Genomic DNA, 17889 nt, shown 5'->3' on the forward strand with positions numbered 1-17889 from the left:
TTAATCACAAGCCATCTCTCCAGGCCCTCGCTGAACCATCTTGCTGGCCCTTTTTGCTTAAAGACACTTGGGTGTGTGTGTGTGTGTGTGTGTGTGTGTGTGTGTGTGTGTGTAGTATTCCTGTGCACACACCTATTGTGAATACTAGGCAAACACTCTACTGCTGAGCTAAATCCCAACCTCTCTCTGTGACAGAAAGATGAAATATCTTGAACAGATGTCCAAAGAAAATACAAGTTCATTCCACTGTAAGTGAGGGCACCGTGTTGCTATGATTTTGTGAGGACAAGTTGCTGGAGTTGGTTTTCCCCTTTGATCAAGTGGTTCTCAAGCTCTGGTCAGCAGGCTTGGTGGCAGCCACCTTTACCTGCTGAGCTATCTCTCCAGTCCAAATTTTAACTTTATTTTATCAGAGATTTCTGTATAGTTTATGGTAGACAATGACAAAATAGACTATTTACCTATACTTTATGCATTCATGACATACATCATTTTCTTTATTTTTTTTTGACATTTCTAGGCTACATGGTTTATCTTTGAATTTTTTCAAATGCAAACCTCAAAAAAATAATTCCATATATAATTGGACCCCAGCAATCAAATCCAGGTTGTTCAGGGGTCAACTGTATATTCATTATTCCATCATTTAAATTCACTGTGTCTCAGTATAGTTGTCTGTAAAGTAAGGAAGTCGAGGGGGTCTGGGGAGATGGCTCCATAGTTAAGAGCTTGTACTGCTCTTGCAGAGGACCCAAGTTTGCTTCCCAGAACCCATATTGGATGGCTCACAACTCTCTGATGCCTTCATCTGCACTTCAAGGGCACCTGCACTCACATATGCGCGCGCGCGCGCGCACACACACACACACACACACACACACACACAATTGTAGGCTTAAAATAGAAAGTAATATATTTAATTACTAATATTAATAATAATATAAAGCTGATGGTTGAGGATGTAACTCAGCAGTACAGACTAGCCTGATTTGATCCCCTAGCATCACAAAAAGTTGTAATGTAAGCTAAGGGGCTTGTGTTGTGACAGCTCAGAGGCGGGCAGAGCACCTGAGACAGTGCCATTCATCACTCGGGGCCAGGGGCACACACCAGACAGTCCTCTCCACATGCTGAACACACAGGGGGCTGCTCTTCCTGTCAGGAGTTTTAGTAACAGCCAGAATGAGGGAGCAAAGTGGACTACTGGCACCACCGGGCTAAACTGAAACGCTGCTTTATAGCAATGCTTCTCAACCTTCCTAACTCCGTGACCCTCTAATACAGTTCCTCATGCTGTGGGGAACCATAAGTTTATTTTTGTTGCTACTTCATAACAATAATTTTGCTACTTTTATGCATTGTAATGTAAATATCAGTGTTTTCCAATAGTCTTAGGCTACCCCTGTGAAAGGGTCATTTGACCCCCAAAGGGGTCATCACCCAGGGGTTGAGAACCATTGTTTTAGAGAAAGAGCGGTAACTTCTACCTCCTCTCCTTTCTACTGGATCTAAATTGGGATCAGGAGGTTAGAGAGGGAGGAGGTTCATAGCTCCACTCAGCAGGGTGTAGGAGGCCATCTCCACGGGACCCGTATGTCTTAGTTACTTTTCCTGTTGCTGATAAATGCAGTTTAAGAGAGAAAGAGTGACTGGGGAGGTGGAGGCGCACGCCTTTAGTCCCAGCACTCAGGAGGCAGAGGCAGGAGGATGTCTGTGAGTTTGAGTACAGCCTGGTCTACAGAGTGAGTTTCAGGACAGTCAGAAGTGTTACACAGAAACCCTGTCTCAAAACAGAGAGACACAGACACAGACACTTACACCCATACACACACACAGAGAGAGAGAGAGAGAGAGAGAGAGAGAGAGAGAGAGAGAGAGAGAGAGAGAGAGATGGCTCAGAGTTCAGGGTCCATCACGATGAAGATGCTGCGTCACAGTCAGGAAACAGGAAGATGAATGCTGAGATGCTCTTCCTTTTTGTTTTTTTTTTTTTTTTCGAGACAGGGTTTCTCTGTGTAGCTTTGCGCCTTTCCTGGAACTCGCTTTGTAGACCAGGCTGGCTTGGAACTCACAGAGATCCGCCTGCCTCTGCCTCCCGAGTGCTGGGATTAAAGGTGTGCGCCACCACCGCCTGGCAATGCTCCCTCTTTTTAAACAGCCCAGAACCCTAGCCTAGGAAATGGTGCCACGCTCAGTTAGGATGGGTCATCCTCTCTCAATTAACCTAACCAAGAAATCAATCCTTACAGGCATGCCCAGAGGCTTACCTAATCTAAATAGTCCCTCACAGGTGTTCCTGGAGGCATGTCTCCTAGGCAATCGTAGACACCAAATTCACAATCAATATTATCCATCACTCCTAAATACAGAGACGTTTACAAGAGGGGAGCTAGAGAGAAGGCTTAGCAGTTAAGAGTGCTTACAGTTTTATCAGGGGACCAGTGCTCAGATCCCAGCAGCCAAATCAGATGTCTTAAAGATACCTGTAACTCCAGCTCCCAAGGATTCAAAGCCCCCTTCTAGCCTACAAGGTACCTACATACACATGCATTCACAGACACATAGATATACACGTACAAATAAAACAAATAAATCTTAAAAAGGAAGAAAAAGGGCCACAAGGGAGGTCTGCTGTGGTGGCTTTTGCCTACAATCCTCCAACTTAGGAGTACTAAGCAGGAGGGTGGCTGAGGGTTCAACCTAGGCTGCATAGCAAGACCAGCCTGGGATATGAGTGAGAACTATCTCAGAAGGGGTGTGGGGAGAGGAGTCCCGGGGAGGGGAGGTAGAAGAGCTAGGCCAGGCCTCTCTCATGCGGGGCAGGCCTGAGCCCGGTCTTCTTGGCTGATTTTACCAGCCCAAGATCACATGTAGTTGTTTGCTAGACTTCAAGGCCTGAAGCAGCTTGTGAAAAAGCTGTTCCACAGGCTGCTGCCGCGAGGCTTGGCCATGGAAAGTCTCCTTTTCATGTTCCATTCGAGATTTAAATTTATCTGTGCCCCCACAGACATGTGCTTGTTCTGTTCTCCTGCTGCTTCCACCTCCCGACGCTGAGGTGGCTGGATGGTTTCCTGGCTGGGGATGGAAGCCAGGGCTTGTACACGGTAGGCAAGCATTTCACGACTGAGCCACAACCCTAGTTCCTTTTTCCCTTTTCAATAACAAACAACTATTAACATCCAGATTCTATGTGTATATATAGTCTTTGAGGTTTTGTGTATGTGTGTATATGTGTGTGTGTGTGTGTGTGTGTGTGTGTGTGTGTGTGCGCGCGCGCGGGGGCGCAAAGCTTTGGTTGCCATAGAACTAGCACTGTAGACCAAGCCGGCCTTGAACTCATGGAAATACATCTGCCTGTGCCTCTGCCTCCCCGATTGCTGGGACTAAAGGCGTGTGCCACCACCGTCCAGCTAAATGAAAGTCTTACTCTTTTTCTTTCGTTTTGACAGGGTCTCACTATATAGCTCTAAGCTGGCCTGGAACTCGCTATGTAGACCAGGTTGGCCTCCTGGGATTAAAGCCACCACGCCTGGCTTGGAGTTGTCTGACTTCAAAACCGAAGATTCCTAAATTGCGAGTGTGCGGATTTTATTTCATTGTTTAAAAAAGAGGTGCGCGTAGCACTTGCCCCAGTTTCTAAGGGAGGTTACCGAGGGTCACGAATTTGAGGCCAGAGTTTGACGACATAGCGAGTTCCTGTTTGAAAAAAAAAAAAAAAGGAAGTGAGAAGCGGTGAAGCCGAAACAAACGAGAGCATCCCGGCGTGCTGCAACCGGAGGTGCGGACTAAACGCAAGGTTTGAAACGGGTGTGGGTGTCTCCGCCAAGGCCTAGGAGCAATGACACATCCCGCCTCGGGACCTCCAGGTGGCTTTCGGTCTTCCCAGCCGGCTGCTCCACCCGTCTCCACCGCACACCTGAGCTCCCTCCCCGGCCTGCCTCGACTGCAGGCGGCCAGGCCGCGCCCTTAGTCCCGAGACACCTGGGACGGAGCCACCGCCCCGCACGCCGGGCGCAGCGCCGGAAGCAGAGCGCTGCGAGAGGGCGCGCCAGCGCCGGCCAATTCTCATTGGCCTTCTCTGTTGTCAATCACCACTCGCTTCGAGCGGCGGGCGGACGGGGACTTCCGGCGTGGGAGGAGCGACGGGCCGAGGGCGGGGCCTCGTGGAGGAGGAAGCAGGCCAAGCCGGGCGGCGGCTCTCCAGGGCGAACCATGGACAGCCAGGGCAGGAAGGTGGTGGTGTGCGACAACGGCACTGGGGTAAGACCCGGCGGGGTGGCCGCGTATGTGTGCGGAGTGCGCGTGGACCCTCGGCTGCGGGGCTGCGCTGCGGGGGCGCGGGCGCGTTGTCGGGGGGCGCTCGCTGGGGGCGCGGGCGGGCGGGCGGGCGGACCGGCGGGCGCTCGCCGCAGCCGCGGGTGAGCCGGTAGCCGGGAGCTAGGTTGTCCTTAGTGCACCCGAAGGCGACGGGGCCGCTCCCCACACGCCCCCGAGCGTCCGCCCGCGCCCCGAGAACCGTGACCCTGTGTGGGTCTGGGTGGCGAGAGGTCTCCATTTCCGAGCCTCCCTGTGTCCACACAAGACCCAGCGGCCTTCCTCTTCCTGTGTAGCTAAAGATGCCGAATGCGAGGCAGGAAGCGGGTTCGGTAGAGAAAAGGGGAAGTGCTGTCAGGCCCTGGGCCGCGGCCCTAGCTCTCGGCTTCCCGTCGGCCCCAGGAGAGTGTGTGGGCTGCCCTTGTCGCCTGTGGTTTGGAGGGACGGTGGGCAGCTCCAGCTTCACCCTTTGCTCTGCATGCAAGCCCTCATAGATTGTCGTTTCTGTGGGGATCTCTCCAGCTAATTCTAGTGGGAAGTGAATCAGTTCTGGTTCCTCCTCCCTGCCTTTTTTTTTTTTTTTCTTCTTTCTCTCTGCCAGTGCAGGATACAGACCTTAGTCTTAAAGATCCTAAAATTGTCAAAATCAGACTAAAGAGCTGATTTAGAAACTATTTGCAAGTGGTTTCTTTCTATCCTCGTCTGAAAGTGTGTTTGGAGCATCAATTCCCAATTTTGAAGATGAAAATGTTTCTTTTGAATGAATTCTTCAGTGGTTTCTAACTATTTTAGTCTTGCAACAATTTGTGACTTTTCTCTGCCACAAATGTGACAATACGAATTAAAGATTTTACTTGGATCTATCGCTTTGGAAGCCAGGTTGTTGAGGCGGGGAAAAGGACCTGATACTCACTGCCATTCTACTGCCCTTGATGGAATTTATTACAAACTTTGACAATTTATTGTACCAGCTTCATTTAAGCTAAGTTAAAATTGGACTAGAATAGAATAAGTATTGTAATACAGAGGGACATCCTTACCACTGCTGTGGTACTATGCCTAAGATTTAGTAACAAAAGTTTTTAAGCAAACCCATTTATGTCTCTTCATTAAAGATATTTGTGTTTGCAGACTTCATGTAGGGATACATAAAATGCATTTCATATTCTTTGAGATAAAGGTTAAAGCAGTGAGGAAAGTTAGGTAGAGTTTCATAAAGCTTCTAAATTATCAGGAGAGAGTTTTTTTAAAGCATGTATTGTTGCATTCTATTTAAACTAAATTATAAACATTTAAACTTTTCTAAAATTCTTATAAAAAAGTGCTTATTTAAAAAAATACTACTTTGGGCCACATGGTGGCGGCGGCAAATGCCTTTAATCCCAGCCTTGGGAGGCAGAGGCAGGCGGATCTCTGAGTTAGAGGCCAACCTGGTCTACAGAGTGAGTTCCAGGACAGCCAAGGCTACACAGAGAAACCCTGTCTTGGAAACCTCCCCCCACCCCCATGCTACTTTAGTACCAAAGAGATGGCTGGGCAGTTAAGAGCACTTGTCAGTCTTGCAGAGGACCTGAGTTTGATTCCCATCATCTTGCATGGCAGCTTACAGCCTTCTGTAACTCTAGTTCCAGGGCATCCAATGCCCTCTTCTGGCCTCTGTGGGTGCCAGGCACACGTATGGTACACATGCAAATATGCAAGTAAAACACACATACATCTAAAATAGAAACAAGTCTTTAAAATATTGTTAAAAGGACTGCAGTGGTGGCATAGTCTTTTTATGCCAGCACTTGGGAGGCAGAATGCTACATAGTGAGACTTTTTTTTTTTTTTTTTTTTTTTTAATCCTATTCCTTCGGGCAAAAAGATCAGTTACTATGGAATAAATGAAGGGAATTAATGCAAACAAAACATTTTGTATTTGGTATTACTCTTGTAGTTATTTATAAACTTTATCCATATTTTTTGTAGATATTGATGGCTATGAATGAAATAGCTCTGATACTCATATCCATTCATACATAGTTCTGACTTAAAAATCATATCACAGTTAGGAATGTTATGGTGTTTCTTAAAAAAATGTGAGGACTGCTGCTTAGAATCTGTTTTCTTAACTACTTAGTCTTCTGAATTCATCTTGATTTTATTTAGGTGCCTGAAGTTATTTAGGTACAATTAAATATTAAAGAAGACATTAAGATTTGGGTGGTTTTTTGTTTGTTTGTTTTTGTTTTGTTTTTTAAGCACCTGTTCTTGAAGCCCCAGAATCCACATAAAGCTGGGACTATAATTCCAGTGCTTCTGCCATAAGGTAGGAGAGAGAGAAAGGAGACCCTCTAAAAGCTTTTGAGCTAGCTGGCGCTGTGTATGCAGCAGTGGACAACAAAAGATGGGGCACACGTGGATATCCTCTGCTGTCCACATGTGCACCATGCATGCATTCACACATGAACCCTCGTGCACGCCATGCACTCGAGGAACTGGAGACTGGAGATGTGGTTGCAGAAGTATCTTAAATCATTAATCAGTGGTGGCTTCATTTACCTTTGTACACTTTAGATTTTAAAATGTGGTCTATTTGAGGTTTTTGTTTGTTTGTTTGTTTGTTTTGTTTTTTTGTTTTGTTTTTTGATGCTGGGGATTGAACCCAAGGATTTGGACACAGGAGGTAAATGTTCTTTCTGAGGTGTCCCCAACCCTAAAAAGTTCAATTAAGGGGGCTGGAGAGATGGCTCAGAGATTAAGAGCACCAACTGCTCTTCCAGAGGTCCTGAGTTCAATTCCCAGCAACCACATGGTGGCTCACAACCATCTGTAATGAGATCTGGAGCCCTCTTCTGTATACATAATAAATAAATAAATCTTCTCTTTATAAAAAAAAAAAAAGTTCAATTAAAAAAATTTTTAAAGATTTTTTATATTTTTGTGTGCATGGGTGTTTTGCCTTCCTGTGTGTATGTGCACCATATGTGTATCTGGTGCCTGAGGGGGTTGAATCCTCTAGTACCAGACTCTTGGATAATTATGAGGCACCTTGTACATATTGGGAATCAAACCTAGATCCTTTGCAAAACCACCGCTGGCACACACCTTTAATCCCAACACTCGGGAGGCAGAGGCAAGCGGATCTCTGTGAGTTTGAGGCCAGCCTGGGCTACAGATCGAGTTCCAGAACTACACAGAGAAACCCTGTCTCCAAAAAAAAAAAAAAACTAAAATCAAAACAAGAACTTGAGTTTCACCTTGTGAAAGGCAGTGGTCTTCTAGAACAACCATTGCCTCAAATAAGAATGGCCAATGTGAAGTTAAAATATAAGCACCACCAATTATTAAGGGAAAAATACAAAACAAATGAGCTCAGAGGGGAGGTTCGAAATCCCAGTGAGTGTGATAGAGCATGCCTGTAATTCCAGTGCTTGGGGTGGAGAGGCAGAAGGATCAGGAATTCAAGATCAGCCTGGCCCAAAAAAACAAGAAAATCCTGCTGAGTACCACTTCCAGCTCTTGGGAGACTAAAGCAGGAAAATCACCAATTCAAGGCTAGCCTGGTCTACATAGTGATACCCTGTCTTCAGAGGCCCAGGAATCATTACACAAGAGGCGGTGGAAGGAAGAGCCCAAGGCAGTGGGTGACCACAAGGAAACACTACTGCTGGATACCAGTACCCCTGCAGTGTGACAGCATGCACAAGACCCATGCAAACCAGGCCAGATTGCTGCGTCCCACCACAACCAGGGAGACAGACAGGCCATTTTCTCTAATAATGTAGCCCCTGAGAAGTCAGCCACACTCCCATAGAAGGCTATGTACCCAAGAATATTTGGACATACTTGCCTTGGTGGAAAACAAAGACAAAGTTGAATGGGAAGGGAGGGGATGTTGACCTGGGGACAGCACAGTGAATATGGTCAAAACATGTTCACAAAACTCTCAAAAAACTAATAAAATGTTTAAAAATAAAAGTGTTTTTGAATCTTTTTGTTTGTTTTGCTTTAGAGGCAGGGTTTCTCTGTGTGTAGCCCTGGTTGTCCTGGAATTTGCTCTGTAAACCAGGGTGACCTTGAACTCACAGAGGTCTGCTAAGGAAAAGGTTGCTTTGATATCAAATGTAGACAGGTCTTTTGTTCATTTTGCCTTAAGAAACACTGTGCCTCTTACCATTTGATGACTCAGGAGGAAGTAGAGAGCCTGCTTAAACCACAGTGCTACAAGGAAGAAACTATATATGGTCAAATCTGTTCTTAAACACAGCCTGTTGCACACAGAACTAAGTCACCAGCCTTAAAATGATTGACAGGCAGGAGGAATGTCACTGGTTAAAGTGATACCAAAAGAGTAGCATAAAAAAGAATATTTTCTTTGTATTTTGTTATATCATGGCTCTTAAAATTTTTTGAGTTTAGCTTGCCTATTAGTTATATGTTGCTGAATTGGATTGTTTTGATATTATTGGAGCCTAATGCATTCAAATTTGAAATAATGTAGACTAGTATGGTTTTTACTGTATTGGTGGAATGTCTCATGCGTTTAGAAATGCTGGCACTGGACTCCCAAGACAGCATCTGCTGCCACCGAGCTACTGCTTAGGCAGGAAGAGTGGATAGGTGGTGGTATCTATTTTTGAAAGAAGGGTCTGGAGTCTGGGCTGGCCTCCGGCTTGCCACATAGCTGAGGACAGCCTTGAACTTCTGTCCTTCTTCCACCTCTCATGTGCTTCCATGCCTGGTTTATGGGCTGGGAAACCGACCCAAGGCTTAGTGCATGGTAGGTGAGCACTCTGCTATCTGAGCTATATCCATACTCCCAGGAATAGTTTCTTATTATTTTACCCCCCCCCCATTTATAGTAGCTTTAATTTGAAGTCTAATTTTCCTCCTCCCCTCTCCTGCTTTTGGTAAAGCGGTGATAGTGGTTTATAATTGTTTCTGCACTTTCAGGGGTCTCATTTTTTGTCTTCTGGTGTACTTGGAAAAGGTTTTCTCTCTTAAAGTATATGGAGAACTTGAAGGGCCCTTGAACTGATCAGCAGGTGAAGGCGCTTATTGTCAACCTGAGTTTGATTCCTGAGACCCATAGAGAAGGGAAACAATGTACCAGGGAACTCACGTGTGCACACACAGTTTTTAAAATGTAGTTTAAATTTTTTAAAAATAATTTTTGTTATTTAAAAAATTGTTTTATGTTTATGGGTGTCACTGGCATGCCTGATGCCCATGGAAGTCAAAAGAGGGCATCAGATCCCCTGGAATTGTACTTGCAGACAGTTGTGAGCTGCCACATGGGTGCTGGGAATTATTGAACCCCAATTTTCTAGGAAAAGCAGCTAGTACTCTTTTTTTTTTTTAATTTTTTTTTTAAAACTTTTATCTGCATTTATTTTATGCTGAATTTATCCCTGTGCCATAAGATTTTGTATCTTCAGTTTCTTCTGGAATATCTTTTTCCCCTTTTTTTGGTTTTTCGAGACAGGGTTTCTCTGTAGTTTTGGAGCCTTTCTTGGAACTCACCCTATAGACCAGGCTGGCCTTGAACTCACAGAAATACACCTGGCTCTGCCTCCCGAGTGCTTGGATTAATGGCGTTCGCTGCTGCCGCCGCCGCCACCACCACCACCACCACCAACACCACCACCCAGCTCTGGAATATCTTTTTCTTCTGCGCAGCTTCTTCTGGCTTTACAACAGTGTGTTCCTTTTCAGTGAGGAGCATCTCAGTTTGACAGGAGGACCTCATGTATGGGTTAATCTGGCCATGAGCTCTGTAGCTAGTGCTTTTAACTCCAGCCCCCCAAAAGAATTTTAAGATATGAACATCTGCACAGTTGTAATCAGAAGACATTGATGTGACCTGACCCTTTACTTTGCTATTGTGTATATGTGTGAGTGGCAGGGAGACCCATCAACCTTAGCAGTCTCCTCCCTGTACCAGGATTTGTTATAATCCCCCCTTTGTATAGATTAGCTTTCCATTCATACTTGTTTCTTTGGTAGTGCTGCCAACTCACTGCCTTGTGCATGCTAAGCAAGCCCTATACTACTGAGCTATATCTCTAACCAACTTCTAATTTTCTTCGAGACTGTTTATACCCATACAAGTGAGTGTTTCATCATGATTAATGGGGGATTCTGTATCTGTTAATTTTTGAGGGTTTTGCTGTTGTTTTGATTATCCTTGTTGAAAGCCATATTGGCCTTGAACTAAGATCTTGCTCCTCAGAGTGCTGGCTCTAAAGGCCTGCACCTCTTTATCTGGTCTTCATTAAGGTTAAACATAAGATTTTTGTATTCAAATAGTATTTTAGTTTTGTACATTCAAAATGTCTGTGGGAATTATGACAGTAGACTGGAGATAATGACAGACTTTATACTAAAACTTGTATGGTGGAGGTATGATGGGGATATTTTCTGTGAATTTTTTATTATTTCAGCTTAGTTAAGCTGGGATTTGACTCGAGGATAGAAATGTTATGATTTAGGAGAAGCATGTGAGAGATTTTATGCGCGCGTGCGCATAATCAATTATTTGAGTTGACATTGTGGGAACATGGAGTGTTCTGAATTCTATTTAACATTACTTTGGGATGGACCTTATACTCTGAATTTCATTTCTCAACCACTGTCAAATGAGTAAGGAGAGTATCTGATTACATAGGTCTTCGGACCATACTGACATATGCCTTCAGAGGTAACCCAAGAGGAAATGAGTTTTTATTTAAGACAGAAGTCTTACTATGAATAAAGCTTTGGTTGGCCTGGCACTTACTATGTAGCTCAGGCTGGCCTCCAAGCATGTGCTGTTATACCAACTTCTACAGTAATAATGCTTCTAGAAATGTGTAGTTATACCTAAAAAATGCTCAACAGTGAGCTAACTAGGACTAAGCTTTGTGAGTTTGGAACAAAACCTCTAAATAGTATGATTTACGTAGGTTCTGAAAGCATATATAGACAGAGATGATAGGAATTAAGGTGGTGGCTAGGGAGCTGTAATTCTTAGTTTCAGACATTTTTTGTAATTACCTTTAATCACTTTAAATCATAATTTTAACATATTTGAGAGGTTCTGTTCAAAAAGACAAAGTTCTGGATAGCAGAATGTTCTAGGGAGGCTATTTATAATTAAATAGGATTCATCATCGTTTCCAAAAGGGCTGCTGTAGAGACAGTGAAAGTGTTCTTATTTTGGCAGAATTGATGTAAGCTCATATTACAGGTTTGTGGAGGTCAGAGGACCACAAGCAAGAATAAGTTCTCTCCTTCCACCTTGTGGGTCCCAGGAATTAGACTCAGGTCATTAGCAAGTGCCCGTACCCACTGAACCATTTTATGGGCCAGGACATTGATGTTTTCTATCCACCTTTGAAAAGGAGAACCCTTACATTCTGCTGGTGGGAATAAAAATTAGTCGAGCCCCTTTGGAAATAGATATGGAGATTCCTCCCAAGACTATAAATACATAACAGCTGAAGAGATGGACTAACTGGTAAAGTCCTTGCCTTACAAGCATGAGGAGCTGAGTTAGGGCCCTAGAACTCATGCACAAATGAGGGTTTAGGATTGTAATGCCAGTGCTGCAGAGGCAGACACTGGGGGCTCTTGGGTTTCCTGGCTAGCCAGTCTAGTCTAGTCAGTAAGCCGCAGCCAGTGACCCCATCTCAAAGAAGGTGGGTATTTCTGTTTATTTATTTAGTTATTGGAGGATGGTTTGAGACAGGGTTTCTCTGTGTACAGCTCTGGCTGTCCTGGGACTGATGTTGTAGACCAGGCTGGCCTCAAACTCAGAGAGATCTGTCTGCCTCTGCCTCCCGTGTGCTGGGATTAAAGGCGTGTGCCACCACTCCTGACTAAGTGGACATTTCTGAGGATGACACTGGGGTTACCCTATGGTCTGCATGTATGTATATGGGCACATGCACACACTTGTTTTCAAAAGATAAAAAAATAAAACTAGGCTGGGCGGTGGTGTCACATTCCTTTAATCCCGGCACTCAGGAGGCAGAGGCAGACGGATGGATCTCTGAGTTCAAGGCCAGCCTGGGCCATACAGAGAAACTCTGTCTTGAAAAAGCTAGGGGAAAAGAAAAAAGAACTAAACTATCAAATGACATAGTTATACCAACCACTCTTGAGTATTTACCCAAAAGTCAACATCCCACAGATAAATAACCATGTTTATCGCTGTACTGTTCATAATAGCCAGCAAATGAATTGATAAAGTATTCTGTATAGTCACAGAATTTCAGCCCTAAAGAATGAAATTACGTCATTTGCATGGAAATGGATGCACCCATAGATCATATTAAGTGAAGAAGACTCCATAAATACCATGTTTTCTGTCATTTGTGGGTCATAGACTTTTTTTTTTTAACAGATACTCAAAATCATTTTTAGTGTGTCATGAGAGTGGAGGGGAAACTGAGCCAACAGAGGCCCCAGTAGAGGGAGGAAAGGGGTGGTTTGTGAGCCCATGGTTATATACAGTCATTATACATCAATATACTATTTTCTGTTGATCTTTAGAGTTTCTTCCGTTTGCTTGAGTCAGAGTGTTCTGATATAGCACAGACTGCCTAAGCTTTCCAGGTGCAAGTGTATGTTGCCAGACCTGGCTTTCTGTCCACCTTTGTACTGTTACTAACGTGCATCACTTTCAAGTACTGTTTCACCTTAGTTCTTCTAAAAATGTGTGGTCCCTGATGCCACAGAACAGTGGACTTTCTGTAGGGAATCGATTCACCCCATCCCCCTGGGTATCTCTATCTCCTTCCACTTTTTATACACACACACACACACACACACACAGTTGTACATAATATTTGTATATGACCTAAGTCTATTACCTAACTCAATGCTGTGATAGTTGTTTATGGTTTTGAGCCAGGGTCTCATGCAGTTTGGGCTGGCCTCAAATTCCATATGTTAAGTTTGGGCAGCCAAGGCTGGCCTTGAACACCTGTTCTCCTACCACCACCTCCAAAGTACTAGGATTGCAGGAGTGTACCATCAATGCAGTCCTAACACAACTTAAACCTTATCTAAATAGTTATTTTCTAGTGTTTAGGGAGTAATGGTCAGGTGAAAGGTGTTTGTAGATATGATTTAGACATTTTTATTGCATTTATTTGTGAATGGAGAGGCATGCACTTGCCACAGCATATATGTAGAGTTCAGAGGACAGTGATGTGGGAGTTGATTCTCTTTCCACAGTGTGGGTCCTGAAGATTGAACTCGGGTTGTCAGGTTGGGCAACAAGTGCCTTTATCTCCTGAGGCATTGCATTGGTTGTGCTTCATATATTTTGATCTGTGATGAGTTGTGTCCATGGATGGATCGGTATTTGTATTGGTATTTTAAAATAACCGTAATCTCAAGCTTGTAAATGAACAGTTGTTTTAATGTGTTATTTAATGTGTATCCCTGTTACAGGCATTCTCAGTAAACACAAAAATCATTGTAATTTAGCATGCATTGGATGAAGACCTTACTAATGTGGAGATTTTGATAGTATTTCCATTTATTTATTTACTTTTATTTTATGTGCGTTGGTGTTTTGCCTGCATGTATGTCTGTGTTAGGGTGTTAGATCTTGGAGTTATAGACAGTTGTGAGCTGCCATGTGAATGCTAGGACTTGAACCCAACTCCTGGAAGAGCAGTGCTCTTAACCACAGAGCCACTTTCCAGCCCCCAGCATTTCCTTTCTTGGTACAACATCCTTCTGTATATTAGTTATTTTTCTGGTCACTGGACCAGTACCTCATCAAAGTAATTTAAAAGAGGATGGGCTTATTTTGGCTCATAGTTCAGAAGGTAATTCTGCCCATGGTGTCAGGGAAGGCATGATGGCAGGATCAGTTCCTGTTTATGGCAGAGGGAATGTGAGGTGCTTGCTCACATTTTGGTAGACCAGGAAGTTGGGGGAGAGAGAGATGTGGCCAGAAATAGGACTGAGTTCTAACTGCTAAGACCTGCCTCTCATAACCCACTTCCTTCCTGGATCCTACCTATTAGAGTACATGTTTACCTAAAGAGACCATCAGCTGGGGGCCGGGTGTCAACCATGGGAGCCGGTAGAGGTATTCCGTCCTCGACCGTAACAGCCTCCTGTCTGAAAGTTTTGCTTGTCTTTTCCTCAGCATCTGCCCTTTCCAAACAGTCTTAATGAGCCCTGGCTGACCTGGAGATTGCCGTTGACCAGGGTGGCCTTGGCCTTGTAGCAGTTCTGTCTGCCTCCTTTGTGCTGAGATCACAGGCGTGCATGCCATGCCTTGGTGCAGTGTCTGCTCTTGAAAAAGATATTGAGGGCTGTAGCTCAGAGGTGGAGCATTTGCCTAGCATGTCTAAGGTCCTGTATCTCAAACAGAGGAAGAGATTCCTCGTCAGGCATGGTGGCATATGCCTGTAATCATAGCACATGAATCACCACACCCAGCTTTCCATTTTAGGTTTTAGTGTGATTACTAAATCTCCTAGACTACAATGTTTCTTATGTGTGAAATGAAAGAACCATTAGAATCACTGATGTAGGGTTGGGGATTTAGCTCAGTGGTAGAGCGCTTGCCTAGCAAGCACAAGGCCCTGGGTTCGATCCTCAGCTCAAAAAAAAAGAATCGCTGATGTAGTCCTTGGAGAAGGGTCTTGCTTGAATATGAAATGGTTTGGTATTACTGAATATTAAAATGAAATTAGCTAATATGACAATTTCACGTGTGAAAATACACATAATGTTAGTCCAGATATCGTTTGGTTTTTTCGTTTTTGGAAAATGAGATTGCTTAAATGAGTGGATATTTAAAAGCCTGGTTTCGGGCTGGGGATGTGGCTCAGTGGTAAAACACTTAACTAGCGCACACAAGACCCTCTGTTCTATCCCTAGCACTTTAAGAAAGTAAAATAAATCAACCTCTTATGGGCTAGAGAAACTGCTCAGCAGTTAAGAGCACTGGTTGCTCTTCTAGAGGACCCAGGTTCAATTCCCAGCAACTCACAACTGTGTGTAACTCCATTTGTGGGGGATCTGATACTCTCATACAAACATACCTGTAGGTAAGATACCAATGCACATGAAATAAAAATAAATTTTAAAAGCCTGGTTTTGAATCAAGGCTGCTTTTGTTGTTTGTTTTATTTTTGCTTTTCGAGACAGGGTTTCTCTGTGTAACCCTGGCTGTCCTGGAGCTCGCTCTGTAGACCAGGCTGGCCTCCAACTAAGTCTCTGCCTCTGGAGTGCTGGGATTAAAGGTGTGTACCACCACTGCCAGGCTGAATCAAAGCTTTTATTGTGTTCATTTTCTATCATTTCTCCTTTAAAAATTCCTTAGCATTTGTTTAGTGGATGTGTCCATTTCCAGAGACTTCTTGAGTGAGTACTATGTACTGAAGCTTCTTTCAGGCATCAGGCTCCAGCATGAATCACTCACTTTAGCTCCCTGCTTGAGCACCTTACCTTCTGGGGACACTTAAGCACTAAGGAAGCAGTTACCCCAAAACTAAATATGAACTCTGTTGTAAATAGTTTTAAGTCAGCTTGACATAAGCTAGTCAGCTGAGAGGAGGGGACCTCAATTAAGAAAATGCCTCTTATCTGGGCGGTGGTGATGTATGCCGCCAGCCTGGGCTACAGAGTGAGTTCCAGGATAGCCAGGGCTACATAGAGAAACCATGTCCAGAAACAAACAAAAAAGAAAAAAGAGAGAGAGAAATGCTTCTTTAAGATTGGGTTGTGGGCAACCTGTGGGGCATTTCATAATTAGTAATTGATGGGGGAGGGTCCAGTCCACTGTGTGTGGTGCCACCCGTGGGTGGTTCTGGGGTCCATAAGAAAGCAGCTGAGCGGCCGGGCGGTGGTGGCGCATGCTTTTAATCCCAGCACTCGGGAGGCAGACGGATCTCTGTGAGTTGGAGGCTAGCCTGGGCTACCAAGTGAGTTCCGGGGAAGGTGCCAAACTACACAGAGAAACCCTGTGTCGAAAAACTAAAAAAAGAAAGAAAAGAAAAAAGAAAGGAAGCAGCTGAGCAAGCCTTGAGGAGCATGCCAGTATTAGCATTCTTCCATGGTCTCTGCATCAGCTCCTGCCTCCAGGTTCCTGTCCTGTCTGAGTCCATCCTGACTTCCCTCAGTGATGGACAATGATGTGGGCATGTAAGCCAAATCAACCCTCTCCTCCCCAAGTTGCTTTGGTCATGGTGTTTGATCACAGCAATGGTGACCCTAACTAAGACAAGGTCTGAGAGTACTTGGTACCTGGGAGAACTTTAAGAGATGCCGTGAGGAATAGAGTGGGTGACCACTTCAGCTGGTGTGGAAGCAAAGTGCTGTTTTCTGATATGCTTTTAAATCACTGTAAGTAAATGCTTGGATACTAACACTAACCCACTCTTTACTGTTTCCTTCCAGTTTGTGAAGTGTGGATATGCAGGCTCTAACTTTCCGGAACACATCTTCCCAGCTTTGGTTGGAAGACCTATTATCAGATCAACCACCAAAGTGGGAAACATTGAAATCAAGGTAATGTTTTATTCATTGTTAAATAACCGTGAGGATGTGTGAGGTGATCTTTGAATTAAATAGTGTAAAGTACAGTGTCAGGAAAAGTAAAGAAGAGAACAGAATCTCTCATAATTTTAATGTATAGTAACACCTCAATAAAGGCAAAAAACCCAGAAGTTAATTTTATCTTTTTGTTTATGTATAGCATGGTGCCATTATGATATGGAGTATAAAACATTAGCTTTAAAACTAAGTACAAATTGATGTATGTTAGTGCCTATGCCGTCTTGGTGTCTCTGAGACAGGGACTTTTCTGACCCTCCTGCTCTTTTCACGAAGTCAGTCAGGAAAACCCAGAAGTCTAGGCCTGGTTCCTCTTCTCCCCGGTACAGTTGATTTCATAATGTGTGAGAGGAAACCAGGCAGCTCCTTGCTTGATCCTAACACTGGTTGTCTTTCCGTATTGGAAGAGGAGAGCAAGTTGTCACTAGCCAATACTCCACACGAGAGGCTCAACAGGTTCTTCTTCCCTGAGCTAGAAATCAAGCAGGAGCCACATTTTTATAAGAAATACACTAATTAAAAGATCACCAATTGACTGCATTTTTAAAAAAAGATTTATTTATTTATTATGTATACAGAAGAGGGCGCCAGATCTCATTACAGATGGTTGTGAGCCACCATGTGGTTGCTAGGAATTGAACTCAGGACCTCTGGAAGAACAGTCGGTGCTCTTAACCTCTGAGCCATCCCTCTAGCCCAAGATTTATTTATTTATTATGTGTACAGTGTTCTGTCTGCATGTATGACTGCAGGCCAGAAGAGGGCACCAGATCTCATTACAGATGGTTGTGAGCCACCATGTGGTTGCTGGGAATTGAACTCAGGTCCTCTGGAAGATCAGTCAGTGCTCTTAACCTCTGAGCCATCTCTCCAGCCCTTGACTACATTCTTAAGGTGGACAGGGTCCAGATTATATAAAACAGTAGAAGTTAGGGGCTTTTTTAGTTAGGCGTTTCTTTCTTTGTTTTTTTTTTTAATAGTTAACACTGCTTGGTCCTGTTTGAATAGTCTTTGGCAAGACTC

At 44.1% G+C, this 17889-nt stretch overlaps 1 protein-coding gene across 3 annotated transcripts in view; it reads left to right on the forward strand.

Annotated features, from left to right (window-relative positions):
* Positions 1 to 4122: 4122 nt before the first annotated feature.
* Actr2 (actin related protein 2) overlaps positions 4123 to 17889 on the forward strand; it is a 50694-nt gene continuing 36927 nt past the window's right edge. For 2 of the 3 annotated variants that reach the window (XM_036200881.1, XM_036200882.1), the window contains exons 1-2: positions 4123 to 4260; positions 16711 to 16821. In XM_036200881.1, the coding sequence (XP_036056774.1) occupies positions 4213 to 4260; positions 16711 to 16821 (159 nt within the window). In that variant the 5' untranslated portion in view covers positions 4123 to 4212. Of the gene's footprint in view, positions 4261 to 16710; positions 16822 to 17889 lie in introns of those variants that run through there. The other variant, XM_036200884.1, reaches the window with a different exon arrangement.

The sequence above is a fragment of the Onychomys torridus genome, chromosome 10 (genome assembly GCF_903995425.1).
Source record: "Onychomys torridus chromosome 10, mOncTor1.1, whole genome shotgun sequence".
In the NCBI taxonomy this organism is placed as follows: domain Eukaryota; kingdom Metazoa; phylum Chordata; class Mammalia; order Rodentia; family Cricetidae; genus Onychomys; species Onychomys torridus.